Here is a 16,212-nt window from a genome sequence, read left to right on the forward strand (position 1 = left end):
ATTTTTGTTCCATCTCATGAGACAGACAAGAACTAAACAAGTAGAAAATCGGAATATATGCACACTCAGTGTTTTTATTTTGGATCCACATCTTCTGAAGATCTTGTACCATCACAATACTTGACCAGTTGAGCTTAATGAATCAGCAAAGTAATTTCAGTCCAGCCAAGTGACTACCAGCGCACTTTTCATAGCTGTAGAATCAAGTTATAAATCCAGCATTTAAAATACTTTAACAGCCAATTTACTCTTAAAATTAACAATATTACAGTAGAATAAATTTCTATTTCATTGAAAGTTTTCTCATTGAATTTCAATTGCAAGGCTTCTTTCAGTGCAATCAGAAGAACTGTTTAGAAACATTTAAAAAAAAAAATCATCCTTTAAGTGAATATTTACTGTATACCTTCTGAGAACAATGAAGGTGGATGACAGTAAAGAGCGGGACAGAAGTTAACGCATTACACAAAAGCTTTGCTGAATGTTCTGCTCAGAGGTATTTAGGATGCAGTTGCAAGTCACAGCTGAGCAGCTCCAACAGTTTGCCACCTACAATGGAGTTACCTCGGCCCATTCCTGCCTATGAACAGAAAATTCTGCTCTGTTCACGTCTGCTAAGGTTTTTCAGTTATAGCTCTCTGTGGGCTATTTAAGTGATCATCACCAGAGCCTGTGCAAGGAGGAAGGAAGGAGCAGTGTGGGGCCAGGAAACATAGGACAAAGAAGAGGCAGAAGGCAAAAAAAACAGAAGACATTTTTCATTTCAGTAATGTCAAATCACTGCTTCAGTTTCAAATGTAGTTTTAACTTCACACACGTATTCAATGCATGAAAAACTTGCTGGACTCAGTACAAAGGAAAAGTGCTTGCTTCCTTGCAAAATTAACTTCTATTTCATGCACATTTCAACCCCCATTTCGTGGTCCAGATTTAATGCCTTTTTGCATTGCCCACTATGGTGGCAACAGCTGCCTCCTGCTGTTAACGTACCAAGTGATCTCTTATTTTGCTGGGTAAATTCCTTTCTTAAAACTTCCTTCTTTTGCCTAATGCTCCAGTGTTGATCTCCTTGTGTACTTTAAGTTTGATTTTTGCACTTTCTACTTGTCTGTGCTCATATCGGTCCAAAATAAACTATAAGATTTTCCAGACATATCAAAAAAAAAACAACAAGCCCCAAAACAAACAGAAAACCCAACTGCACTATGGCCATATTGAAAAATTCACAAGTTTCCTAGAAAAAGCTAAACTTAAACATTTAAATTGCAATATAGTACATACCCTATATTTGTAAGACAAAAAATTGGCTTAAGTGTTTACAGCACTTGCTTAAACTGTTACTTTATCTGACTATTTACTGGGTTGTTAGAACTTCGTAACAACTAAAACTGAAAACAGGATTTTGCGAAAAAATAGTTTTTCATTTAATTATTTAAGTTATGTGATCTTAAAGCAGCCTTAGGGCACAAGTTCAAAAATAACTAACAAATGAGGTGTGAAAATTCCAAGTAAAAGAGAAATTACCACTAATATAGATTTTTCAAGGATCTTAACCAAGTACGGACTTTGTGAGAAAGGCATTTTTGAAGTGTTTATTAGAGAGTTATTCAACATATTTGTTCACTGAATTTCACTGAATTTCTAGAGTTGGAAGGGACCATAGAGATCATCTAGTCCAACTCCCCTGCTGAAGCAGGATTGCCTAGAGCTAGAGCATGTTACTCAGGACTGCATCCAGGCGGGTTTTGAAAATCTCCAAAGAAGGGGACTCCACAACCTCCCTGGGCAGCCTGTTCCAGGGTTCCGTCACCCTCACCGTGAAGAAGTTTCTCCTCATATTTGAGTGGAACCTCTTATGTTCCAACTTGTGCCCGTTGCCCCTCGTCCTCTCGGTGGGAACCACTGAAAAGAGTCTGGCTCCCTCCTCCTTCAACCCTCCCTTGAGATACTTGTAGGCGTTGATAAGGTCTCCCCTCAGCCTTCTTGATCAATTGATTCTTGATCAATTTTCTGTGCAAGTTATTCTTGTGACTTAAAACATCCAGTTCCTCTCATAGAATAAACTTTTCAGTGTAATCTTTGTGAGGCTGCAGATGCTGATGATTTTTTTTCACAGTACAGAGCACATCTGTATGAGACTGGGCCTATGGCCATACACATTTCTGAGTTAAATTATGAGCGCAAAGGACAAGTGGGATTTAAGGTTACACTGTTAGACCTGCATAGAGCTGACCCCTCACTGCCGTCAGATAATCAATATAAACTCAGCCTTTATTGATGTGCCTTTAAAGGAGTCAGGGCAGCACTACATTTTAAGAAAAATATACTTTCAGTATGCTCACACATATCATGTAAGACACTGCAGTAATGCATCACTGATGACTTTAAGTACAGATAACTAATGGAGAGGATATGGCTGTGTTTAAATTAAAAATGTAACTTTTTAAAAAAATGTTATAATATAGTATTTAAATTATTTAGGTTTCTTTCTTAAATTAGTCCTTTAACATACCATTCAGAACGTTAAGAATAAGATACACAATTATTGTTGCTTAATTCTTGCCTGGATCTTTTGAAGTGTGTCACCACGCTACACCTAAATCAACTATGTGACACCCTTAAATTTACAACCCAATTCTGGCAAGTAGGCTGTAGCCACAGACAGTTCCAATAAAGTAATGTCTGGCTACTGCTGAAACTGTTTTCCTTTCTCTTTTTCTGCTCTTTTTTCTTCACTCTTCCACTTTTCCTTTCCCTTTCTTGCTCAGAGGTAGAGTTGTAACTTTTAACCAATGCAGATTTCAGAGTTGGGATGATCAGGATTAGGAAGAAGAACTGTTTCCTCATCTCAGAGCTAATAGCTGGCCATCAGCTCAGGCCATAAAATCATACTCCTAAATTCTTTTCCCATTAAAATAATTTTATGGAATATGCAATTAGTCTGCCCTTATTCAAATGTTATGGGTGTGTGAAAGAGATTTCAACATTAGAAGCAATGAAGAACAATTAAAAGAAGTTCTGAGGAAGATAATGACTTATGAGCTGAAGTGGAACTTACACCTTGTAACAGTGTGTGTGTTTGCGTGCAGGCATGTCAGAGAGATAGTTAACCCCCACTATCAACCATGTCTTCTAAAGCAGAATCAGTTTCATAGTACAAAATTCACCAGTTCTACGTTTTATGGTTTTACTTCTCCAAGTAAACATGACCTGCTCAGATTTTCTAGAACTTAAACAGGATGACAGTTTTGGTTTTTTTTGTTGTTTGTTTGTTTTTTATTTAAAACAATTGCAACAAACTGTAAGCAAATTTAGAACTTAAAATCTCCAGATTTCTAATTAACTTTAAATTATCCTAAAGACCAAAACTATTAACTTCTAATAAAAGTAGTAAGTCTACATGGCAGTTGTAAAAACGGAGTGAGAGAAAGGCAAAGACAATTCAAAAATAAAGAATCGGGTATTTCTTCATTCTTGAATCATGAATGAAAGGGAAAAATGAAATAAAATCAGAAGACACATGAAAGGCGATATACATTGTCTAACTCTCAAAACCAGAACAATGGCAGTCAAGCTACGTTCATTCTTTCATATCCATATTTCTAGGTATCCAGGTATATTTTACCAAGGTGACAAAAAAGAGCTAAAATAAGCATTTTATCTTTTGTATTGGATGAAAACTTTTTTGATATTTAGACTTTTCTTAGAAAAGCGTATAGATAGCCTATAGAACACCAAGGATATATCTTAAAATTATCCAAATAATGTAAAACAAAAATCCCATAATATAAAGACAATGTTTTCACATGCTTTTTCAAGCTTTTTCTCTCACTTTGAGAAAGTACTGTTTTAATGTTGACTTCTGGATAAAGCCAGCAAGTTGGTGAACTACAGGATATTTAATAAATAGACTATCTATCCTAATGTATGGAAACAGTTTCACTGTTCTAAAACAACAACAACAGACAACAAAGTGGGAAGAAAATGAAAGGATCACTGACATTTGAAATATTTGGCCTTATAGTCTAAAAGGATATTTTTTAGAAGCAATAGATTTTTATCCTGATTTGATAAGAACTTGTAAGGTCTACTCAAAAAGAAAGTATTTTCATTTCAAAGTAAATTTTATCAAGAACTTTTAACTTCATCTCATTTTAAATTTCTTCTAATATTACGTGCCTGAGGAAATTTGACTTCGGTAACTTCCAATAAGGAAGTTCAACTCCATCAACAGCAGGGACTATGTAGTACATCAAAAATATTTATTACTGACTGTATTAATACATTGGCATTGTTTTCTGTCTGTAAAGGATAGGATAAACAACTGTAAAGGATTTATAGAGTACATATGTTCCTTTCCCACTGGAAAGTCATGATCCCATAAGCATCTAGCTACATGGGACATTACAAGCACCAGATAATTAGTACAGATGACATGCATGCGTATAAAAGCATATATACTACATGTATAATACTCCATATGTAATGCTGATTTGACATTTCCATCAAAAACATCAATAGCTTTGCTGAAGATTTTAGCTTTAGCTTCACTGTAGTAAAATATTCTATTATGCTATACAATATAAGACAGAGGAAAGAGAAATAGCAGTGTTAAATGTATTATGGAAACTACTGAGAGATTTGCTGCAAAATCTTAACGTGATTTCAATTGCCCTTAAAGGGATACAATTGACTTGCTTTATGGTACTGTATGACTCACTAAAAACCTCCTGAGACCACTTGTGAACTGCAACTACACAATTTTTGTTTGTTGCCATTCTACATACAGCCAGAATAATTCCTACCCATTTATATACACTTGTAACCTGTTATACTAATGCCACCTTTCTCACTTCTACTGTTTCTCAAATGGTAGGAGATTTTGATGTACTATACAAGTAAAACACGACATTCTGCTTTCAAGCTCTACACAGAGCCTTTTATGCAACAGGGAAATTCAGTTGTTTCTCTAATACAGAAGTAGTCAAATTCAAAAGTTTCTAACAACTCATTAAAACAAACTCACTGTGAAGTAGTTAAAAAACACCCAAAACATATACAAACTATTTGTTTCCCTTACTTACACTTCAGAAAAGGAACTGATATTTATGAGGGCATGTATTTGTCTCTACTGAACATACATGAACCATAAAGTAAATATAGAATCATATGGGGTTGGAAGGGACCTCTGGAGATCATCAAGTCCAACCCCCCCAACAAAGCGGGTCCACCTAGAGCATGTTGCACAGGAACTTGTCCAGGCGGGTTTTGAATGTCTCCAGAGAAGGAAACTCCACCACCTCCCCGGGCAGCCTGTTCCAGTGCTCCACCACTCTCACAGTAATGGAGTTCCTCCTCATGTTTAGGTAGAACTTCTTATACTCAAGTTTGTGCCCATTTCCTCTTGTCCTGTCACTGGGCACCACTGAAAAAAGATCAGCCCCAGTCCTTCTGACTTCCCTCCCTTTAAGTATTTGTAAGCATTGATCAGTCAGCCTTCTCTTTAGACTAAAAAGACCCAAATTCCTCAGCCTCTCTTCATAAGAGAGATGCTCCAGGCCCTTAATCATCTTTGTGGCCCTTTGCTGTACCCTCTCCAGCAGTTCCCTGTCCTTCTTGAACTGAGGGGCCCAGAACTGGACACAGTATTCCAGATGGGGCCTCACCAGGGCAGAGTAGAGGGGGAGGATGACCTCCCTCGACCTGCTGGCCAAGCTCTTCTTGATGCACCCCAGGATGCCATTGGCCTTCTTGGCCACAAGGGGACATTGCTGTGGTATGTGAAACTAGACGGCTTAGAGCTATGCCATAAAATCTGTTCCTTTTTCATTTAAAAAAAAAAAAAAATCAAGATGCCCCCTCCCTTAGCAGCCTTCACTTTAACATCAGAAATAAAACAATGAGAATAAATCTTTGTCTGATGACTTTCATTAACCGAACATGGCCTGTTTTTGAAAATTCTACGAAGTACTTTTCAGGGCCATCCATTTATCCACTAAAGCCTTAATACACATTAATTTAAGATACCAAATTTACAGTAATGTTTCAGTAATTCTAAAAAAAATAAATAATGGCTATAGGATACACACTATTAACATTTTTAATTAGACTTATCTCATTTTTCCTCTGCTGAAAATATAAATTGCGACAAAAGCAGATGAGCTTTAAACACAGCTTATTTTTAAATGATTCTGTTAAGATAATAGACATCTTGAGTTTTGAGTGAAGCCATAAACATTAGATACCAAGTGACAGAAAATTTGTAGATTATTCAGAAAAATCAAGAAAATGACAGTAGATGGATGGACAAGGAAAAGAATCATGTACTTAAATATGAGACTGCTAAAAGCAACACAACAGTTAACTTGGAATCAGACATTTCTCTGTACTTCATCGCTTTTCTTCAACTCTGAAAACAAAGCACTTAATTGTTTTTTAAATAGACTACATGCCAATTACATTTCCATAAAACTAGGATAACGTAAGCCTGGGGCATGATTATCCCACAGAGATTTTCCTAGCTTAGCTGTTCCCCTTGAGGGTATTGTACAGGTTATTCATACTTGCAGTGATTCCCCTTGGCACATATTAAAATAAACGTGCAACTCTTCTTGTGACATTTGCTTGAAACAACAATTCCTTCCTGCAAGTTCTCACCATGTTCTTAATACAGAAAAAAGTCATGAATTTTAAAAACTCCTTCGAATAATGTATTTAAGCCATTCACACCATATCCCCAAAACAAAACAGAAATACTAACTTCCATTAGTAAAAGCTTCTTCACATTTGAGTAGTATCAATATCAAGCTATAAATATTTAAAGGTTTAGTTTTGATAATTTCTAAAAGAGAAGTAGATACACTGAAGTGAGATCTGCTATATAAATAACACACAACCAGCAGACATATCAAGTTGTCTCAATTCCGCAAGAAGAAAGCCACTAACTGGGAGGTAGAAATGTTTTCAACAAAACTCATAAATTTAACAACATGAAACCAGTAACAGTGTCCACTATAAGGAGTTATGTGCCATAAGGAGCAGTGTTACTATAAGGAGCAATTGCGCCAGTTATTGGAAAACAGCAGTGAATTAAGGTTTCATCTCTCCCCCCATATACAACTCTTAGCCCATCCCTCTCCCAAATGTCTTTTTTTTCTTTTTTTGGTAGTAAATAAAGTATTCATACAGTTTTTCAGAACACCAAGTTGAATGAAGACCTCTGGAAAGGTCTGGTTTACATTGGAAATACAGACACAGGTCCTAAACCTACAGCCAAAAAGAATACTTGCACAGAGTTGGGAAAAAATATCAGCATTCAGTTTCCTTACACTAAGCCCAATCGTAAATAAAACCATGCACATCCCTATGGGAGAAGAAGAGTATCTTAAAAGTCAAGACCTCTACATTACATATATGCTGTATGCTTACATTTTAAAATTAAATATGCCGAATTGCACCGATTTTTTACTTATTAACCACTACTTCAAAAAAAATTAAATAGACCACATCATCCTGCAAGTTCTAAAACAGGTTCAAAAAACTATGACAGGCAAAATATGCTTATAAGCATTAGGAACTTTTAAAACCGCTGCAGGAGAGAACAAATCTTCAACATATTTTTATGTCTATATATAATTAATCAATAAGTTAGAACCAAAGTAAAAAAAAAAAACAAACTTTTTCATGTGTAAGAAAAGCAAAAGCACTACATAATAACCCCCCCACACACCCTAATTTACTCACATAGGCAGTACTTCCCTCCTTGATATAGAGGTAATTCCTTTTCCAGGTGGAGAGATCAACCTTTGTTGAGTAGCTCCCTCCAACTGGCCTGAAACTCGTGGGAAACTCAACTCTCTCACTGGGGAGTCAACTTCTCCCCTCTCCCTGGACAGGGATGATGAAATTACAACTAGCATGCAATTTCCAATGGCCAGGCCTCGCAACAGCCAGCAATTAAGATTTCTGACATGAGCTAGTGGGTGTCAGGCAACAAAAGGAGCCTGATCATGTGCACAGGGAAATGAAACAAGATTGGAATGGGCCAAGAAGGAAACCAAGCAAGAAGAGAAGCTCCACTGAGCCTCCATCCAACATCTTGTAACATTTTACTTTCAGCCCTAGTGCTCAAGAAGGTTCATCCTTCAGTGTCCTAGAGTGAAAAGGTACACTGAGGGAGCTCCATCAGGAAAGGAACAAAGATTACTGCAATAATTAAACACCACTGTTTTCATTCTCTCCTGCCTGTAATCATTTGACCCACAGTGGAAGTTCTACGTGAGTAAATACAACATAGGGAAAGAATGAAAATGCCTAGATCAGAAAACAGATCAACACAAAGAACAAATTAAAAAAGGAAACAAGATACTATGACATAACTACACAAATCTATTCAGCAAAATATTTTACATCTACCAAAATAAACCTAAATGGAACTCTCAAGATTTCCACTAAGTCAGAAATAACATTTATTAACAAAAATACTTAGCGAGTATAGGGTAATGAAAGAACAAAACCAAAAAGACGACCAATAAAAGTGCTTCATAAGCCTAGGAGAACCTGAAACGATCTTTCTGAGCAATTAAGATATTCCCTGATATCCTCCAGCAGGATAGCATGTCCCAAGTTAGAAGATCCCATGATATTTGATATTCAGAATGTGGGAATTACATGATAAATGCACAAAACAAAAAAAAAAAACCCTACCACCCAAACCCTCTATATAGCCATCACATATTTATTGCTTTCTTGTTAACCAACTTTTGTTCTCAATAAAGAAATAAGTATTCCGCTTTGGTAAAGAGCTCTTCAACACCACACTTAATTTTTTTAAAAGGAATATGGAATTAATCTGAAAATCTTCGACATTCTGCCCTCCCCCCAAGTAAATTAGAACAAATAGTCAGTTTTATACTAAAAAAAAATATGAAATGCATCTTGACTAATTTAGCAAAGATATTAAATGCTTTATATAAGGTTGAAGCAAATACTACTCCTCTAAAATTTTGAAAAACTAGATATGCAAGCAAATTTTGTAGGAAAGATGTCAGACCAAAATATTCCTCTTCTGTTTATGCTCTCTGAAGATATTCTGAGAAAATCTGATTAATTGCTGCTATTCTTTGACAATAAGAACAATTATGTCTAGCTCAGACATACACATGCACTAATTTAATAACAGTCTATAAATGTGTCTCTCGGGGCATGAAACCTGCAAATGATATCATTAATATGAAGAAAATAAAGCATGAGTGTAGTCCTTGACATTTTTTACAATCCTTATAAAATTCACCCTAAGAAAGTAAGCCAACGGAAGCGGAAAAATACATCTCAAACCCAAAAAATCAACCCACCACCCCAAAACCACAACACCAAGGGGAAAAAACCAAAAAACAAAAACAAACAAAAAATTCAAGAGGAGCAATTTCATGTGCAAGCATTTCAGACATTAACCACACCTGTCCATGGAAACTTCAGTACAATAAATAATGTCTATTCAACATGCACTGTATATACTAAGAGGGAGTCAGATCTGTAATCATAGACACATACCCCACTACAAATTAGGTTTATCATAGCTTCTCTTCTGCGATACCGAACCAACAGTATCATGCTTCTCTTCCCTAGAAAGCTATCCTTCAGGAATACTACGCCAATTCCTCCAGTTTCCTCTTTAATTAAAATCCTTTAAATAAATCTATTAAAAGTGGACCAAGTCAGAACACTGAAAACATGAAGGAAACCAGGAAATGAGAAAAGCAATGGTGATGGCAGGAACAGACCAGACGTTTTTACACAGGATCAAACACAATACTTAAAACAGGTTAAATCATGCTACCTCCAAACAAAATTGCAAGTCATTTTAAAGAAAGGTGTTTATTGAGGAACAGTCTCTCAGAATAAACAGCCTAAGAAGACCACATGCAGTCTCCAAATAAAGAATTCTCATCATATGCAACTACATTTAATAACAAAGGAGAGGGGGAGAGAGAGAAGTACAGTGTAATGCTCCAGGCATCCTGCTTTAACTGACACAACTTTTTCTCCAATAACTATAAACTCCAAGAAGAATGTGTCCTTAATCTGATTTGTACAGCCAGCAATAATTTGCAATGATATTTCATAGCCTGATGAATATGCAATGTTCAAGTGGCAAACTCAAACTTATTTTGCAAAGCCTAATGATACAGACAGAAAATTGAAAGCCGTTGTTTTATGCCCACTTATTATAAATTACCTCCTCTCAACTGAAATTTTCCTGCTTTTAGTTTATTAAAAAGTAAAATGCAGTTCCTTAACCACCTTTAAATGTCAGTTCCTACATTTCAGCTAAGGGCCAGTAACTTTAAGAGGAATAGCTAACTTAAGTTGTGAACACCTGTCTATATTCCAACACGGAGACACCAAGCTACAGTCCAAAAAACTCTGTTGTTTCTCAGAGAAAAGAGGTGTTAAAGAAAAATACTGACTAGTAGTTTATCAGGATAAATGCTTTCCACAACACTTGTCCCTAAATACTGCCTCTTAAAAGATGGCTTGGGAAATAAGTAAATTACATAAAGAATTATCCTGACACAACCTAAAGGTTAATTTTATGTAAAGGCATGTATGAGGATGCTCTGCAAAAGATATGATGCAATTAAAGACAACATTTCCAGTTAAGAAAATTTAAAAATAAAAAACTTGAGGTCAGACTATGAGAAGTAATTTCTCAGCCTGGCAGGACTGAGGCAACTGAAATCACCACACATAAGTGAGATGGAAAAAGAGGCACATTTCAAAGAAATAACTGCCTAAATCTCTAGTGTTTTAATAAAGAGAGACAGCCTTTTGTAGAAACTAAATCCACACTAGTAACTTTATAGATTAGAATTAATTAAGAAATATGCACCACCACTCCGGAAGATGCGTAGTCCAAAATACTCAGCCTTCATTTAATTCGTTTAGTCAATGAGTAATTATGGTCTGTAAAATCATTCTAGAGATTTTCCTAACAGTACAGAAGCTGAAGAACTAAAGACATCAAATTCTTGTCTGATGCAACTATTTAAGGGACTTTTTTTCTACCGTAATCTTAGAACTGGTTACGGAGACAGTACGATTCTCTTTTAACAGCCTTATTTTTAGTACAGTCACTGAGGACAGAAGGTAGGTAAGAGATCCAACCAAGACACATTTATCTAGTGCACCTACTCAATTATTCAATAGAAAGATTGCTCGCTGGACACACAACACACACACACACACAAAAAAAAGATCATAGTGTGATGCCAAGGCTGTCCAGGCTGAAGAGCCATAAAGAAATGGCACCCAATCCTTCAAAAAAGTATTTCCTTATTGTAAATTAAGACACTGGAACGGGTTCAAAACCTCCATAAAACAGATAGGCAGAAGTCTTCTCCAGCCTAAAGAGGCAGCTGTAAATCTTTATTATTTAGTGGTTTTCAGTGTTGCTCTTTACATTGCTGGAGAGAGGTTTGAAGATCTTCAGAAAACTCCCAGGAGTTTACTTCTTTACTTAACTGAAACAGGGAACAGCTATAAGAAAGCCCAGAATCATGGAATCATCGAATTGTCTAGGTTGGAAGGGATCTTTAAGATCATCTAGTCCAACCATCAACTTAACTCAGATTAAAAAAAAAAAAAAAATATCCCACTAAACACCACATCACTAAACCATGTCTCTACTTTGATTTAAGATAATTCAACATCTGTAGAAGCTCTCAGAGCTCTGTAAGTTACAAGTCACAACATTAACAAATCTGAGCTCTCAAATTTCTGCCAGCACACATTAACTGTAATCCAAGACCCTTTCCTATTTTCTGTCCTCAACTCATTCTTTACTGGAGGAATGAGCTGATGAAAGCTGCAAAGTAGTTTATCAGTCTCCACAAAACAAAACAGAGTTTAGAAAAAATAAGATTATACATACCTTAATAATTATGTTTGCTGCCTTATCTCTTTAGACAGAAATACAGGAAGAGGAAACAAAACTACATACTTCACTTTATAATTAGTATTTTTAAGTGAATTACTGTAAACAAAAAATTTGTATGAATTCTAGGTTGTTTTGACAGCAATCAGAATAAAGCTATAACATAGGTAGGTAGGAAAACTACAATCTTTATTTCCTTCATATAATAATAGAAAACAAACAAAAAGATAAGGTAATTGTAGCATAAATGGCAGAACAAGGCCTATCACATGACTAAGGATATGCAGAATGGAAAATGAAAAGCAAGGACTCAGCTTTGGGGAAAAATTTCGCAAGCTAAGCACTTAGGCTAAACGTTTTCATAATTTATTAAGGAAAGAAAATCCTACAAGCTAGAGAATAAAATTAAGACTTAAATTTTAAAGTATTATCTTGACTTTATTTAATATTTTTTTCACAGAACAAACTATTACGTGAGTCATGAAGGTCCTTAACATTCCATGCTTTTCAGTTGTTAGTATAATCTTACATATTTCACAAGAAGAAACAATCAGCTCTTATTTCCACAATGGTTTTTCAGTATTTTTTTTTTTCATTGGGATTATAGTATTTTTGTTAAGAGACCTCTGCTACATTAAGGGAAAGAGAAGGATACAGTATTGTAGCATTACATACAAGATACTTAGAAGAACTCTAAAACCGTGGAATCTAAATGCAATTTTATTATTGAAAATATTTATTAACAAAAAAACTAGCTAAAAAAAAACAAACCAGTTTTCGTGTTCTTACATATATTTATATGGGTATTGTATGTGATTATTGAAAAAAAAAATCCCCACTAACTTTTTGATTTACCTTATGTAAAATAAAGCTTTATCTTCTGTATTTCTACCCATCAGAAAGAAAAATAGCAGCATGTTAGGTGTCAGAGAGCCAGAAAACTTACTTAAGGCAAACTGGGTGATGGACAGTATACAATCAACTATCAAGGAATCTTAAGATCATCTAGTAACACTTCTTCCATTAAAGTGGAAAGCACAGTGTATCCTGAGAATATCAGGCAGATGTGACCTACAGTCAAAAAAAAGATCCCCCAATCCAAACAAAACCCACCAGAACCACAAAACTTGCACTAATGCAGTGCAGTTCAGTCTTAGAGTCAGCAGGAACAGAGAGCAGAATGTTAACCACAACAGGTTAAGAGAAAACAAAATTATATTAAACCTACTAACAATGTAAAGACTTTTCATTAATTTACTATTTTTGATGATTATAAAGATTGCCAAAAGTAGACCAGAAACCTGGGTGTTTAAAGAACAGATCATGTCATCAAAGTAAGGTCAGTGTAATAATTTGGCTGTTTTTTCAAGTCATTAGTTAAGCAACTTTTTGCCATTTTTTTTTCTTCCTCTCAGTTGTATATCATGACCAGTTTATGTTTGTTGGGAAAAAAAAAAAAATTGAATTCAACACACGAGTACCAAACAGTGTGCTGGAGAAATCAGTAAAGAATAATTAATTCTAACACAGACTAAATTTGTGCCTTTTAGTCAATTCACTAGATCTTTTCTTAATATCAATAACTCTTTCAAAAAGGAGTCTGAAAAACTGGCAATAATAGGACAACAGAACTCACACACAGTATATTTCTACATTGGTAGCAAGTCTTCAAAACAAACAGCCAAGACAAACTTAGCTCTCTGGAATTTGCCTGAAAGGACTGAAATAAAACTCAGCATAACACTTTGTGGGGAAAAAAAAAAGTTCACTGCTGCTGACAACATCTAACAGTAAAAGAAAAGTATTATTGAAGTCAGTTTAAAATCTCTTTTGTTCTCTTGTAAAGAGGAAATATCACAGTTACTTAAACCTTATGACAAAGAATTAAGTATTAAGCAGCACGAAGCATGAGAACTTCATTTTGCATTTGTGTGTGCTATCTAGATGTATCTATTAACATGAACACTGATACAAAGAAAAGTGACAGTGTTCAGCTTAAAAGCCAAACCTGAATATCAGAGTATGACTCCAACAGGTGATTAAGAACTGCAAATGCATAATGAGGAGTAGTGTTGGCATCCAAACACCAAAAGCAAGTGAAGAGCAAGGCGCTAATCAACATTCTCCTGCAAAAATCCTATAGCTACAAGGACATTTTAGCAACAAAATAGTAAAACCCTGGAAAGAAACCATAAAGATTTTGTTTACTGTGAAGTTGTTGATTGGTATTTATGTTGTATAATGATAATGATCCAAATTTATTTGTCTGAAATTACGCTGTTTACTTAAGCTCCTTGAGAGTGACAAGAACCTTGAGAAAGATATCTTCCATTTCTGAATGGACTGAAAGGTCCTTAGAAAAATCCTTATTTCTCCCCAGTAAGAGCTAAGGAAACATCGATGACTAGATTAGGATGTAGCATGATCTTAGCACTATGCTACTTCAGCAGCAGAATCTCCTTTTCCATACATTGTCCCACCATAAAATCACAGAATGCTTCGGGTTGGAAAGGACCTTAAAGATCACTGAGTTCCAACCCCCCTGCCATGGGCAGGGACACCTCCCACTAGAGCAGGTTGGTCAAAGCCCCATCCAGCCTGGCCTTGAACACTTCCAGGGATGGGGCATCCACAACTTCTGTAGGCATCTTGTGTCAGCTTTAACAAATGAGCTCTGAAATAAAACAAATGAAACTGGAGGGAAAAAAGTGGCTCATCTCATTTGACTCATCCTGCAGCTAGGTGACTGATGATCCAACATGGGAGGAGAGGGAAAAGGAGGGACATGTGGTCAGAGACAGCAAAAAGAGGCAGGAAGAAGGACCACTGCTTCAGGTTGGCACTTCACTGCGAGATCAACTTAGCCTTAACACCAGCTCAAGTTCTTAGGCTGTGAGAGCTTTCAGAGGGTTATAGTAAAATAAAAGCCATTCCTCCAGACTGTGATAAAAGTGTGAAGAAAAGGCTGATTACCACTCAGGTCAAAATAAGTACAATCATACAGTAAGAAACTAGCATCTTACAGCTCAGCTATTGTGATAAAAAGAAGGGGGAAAAAAGAAAAAAGTAAACAGTAAATTTTCATAGAAACAGCAATGCATCAGCTGGGAAGAGCTTCAGATCTTTTTAAGTACAAAAAGGCCATCTCTGAGGCTGTAAGGACATCCGAGAGCTACAGCTAGAACACAAGTTAAAAGCCAACTGGCAGGGAACAGTAACTGCCTGTTCAGCCCCTGTAGCAGTAGTAATATGGCTATGTGGCCCAGAGGTAAGAAATGAAAATAAGCACAGTCAACTAATCATTCAGGAATCAATATACAAATACGACTACCCTTGGTGCAGCTCTTTATAGCAAGAGGAAACAGCAAAGAATTATGCACTCCTCATATTTTTCTTTAAAAAAAATCAAAATGGACCTCTATTTCCATGACATTCACAAATAAAGCCTTTCAAAATTTCCAACTTCCTTGAGGCTAATACATTCTAAACCTCATAAAATAGATTTTGAAGGCATACACTTCCACCACGATATTTGGCAAAGTAGTAATCATTGAAACAACAATAAAATCATGATACAAAATAAAGTGGTTTAAGCCATACATACACACATAGTAAAAACCTTCAGAATATAAATTTTAAAAGGCTGTTTCCTCACCTTTACAAAACAACATATGATTTACATGAAATAAAGCAGAAACCTGCGTTTAATAGAGTAAGCAACAAGTTTTAGAGAGAAAACAGGCATAAAACTGTTTGGCTGACAGGTTGATTATTCATTTTCAAACAACACAATTAAAGTTTATTATACAAGAATACTACATAATAATACACTTTTATATTTCATATAGACAGCTAAAAGTTGAGATTTTGTTTGTATATTCATTTAACTATTTTTCTAAACATGCCATTAGCAATCTTTGCATGAGTAGGCATTAACTCCTGAAGGGTTACATATTTTGTACAGACTTACGTAGTTTATATTTTTTAATACAATTTGTTATCACATACCCATGTGTCTGCATGAACAGGCCTGATGTTGCTGAGAAGCACCTCTTCGTAATTTCCGTAATCACAGAATTTAACAACTGCAGTTGTCCCAGAAGAATGGAGAGCTTCAATTTCTGCCCGGTAGAACTTAAAAGAGAAATTTTCAAAGGTCATAAAATACTACCTGAAATACCACAAACAGCTTAACAACTACCTTTTCATATGTATGTGTGTGTATATATATAAATTTAGTCTGAGCCTTTATTTTGAATAAGATTTGTTCCAGATCT

General features: G+C 35.6%; 1 protein-coding gene across 2 annotated transcripts in view; it reads right to left on the bottom strand.

The window, feature by feature from the left end:
• Positions 1 to 16,212, bottom strand: part of TDRD3 (tudor domain containing 3) — a 107,894-nt gene that overhangs the window by 10,541 nt on the left and 81,141 nt on the right. For both annotated transcript variants that reach the window (XM_014966044.1, XM_014966045.1), the window contains one exon: positions 15,944 to 16,069. In XM_014966044.1, the coding sequence (XP_014821530.1) occupies positions 15,944 to 16,069 (126 nt within the window). The remainder of the gene's footprint in view (positions 1 to 15,943; positions 16,070 to 16,212) is intronic.

This window comes from Calidris pugnax, unplaced genomic scaffold, assembly GCF_001431845.1.
Source record: "Calidris pugnax isolate Ruff unplaced genomic scaffold, ASM143184v1 scaffold20, whole genome shotgun sequence".
NCBI classification, from domain to species: domain Eukaryota; kingdom Metazoa; phylum Chordata; class Aves; order Charadriiformes; family Scolopacidae; genus Calidris; species Calidris pugnax.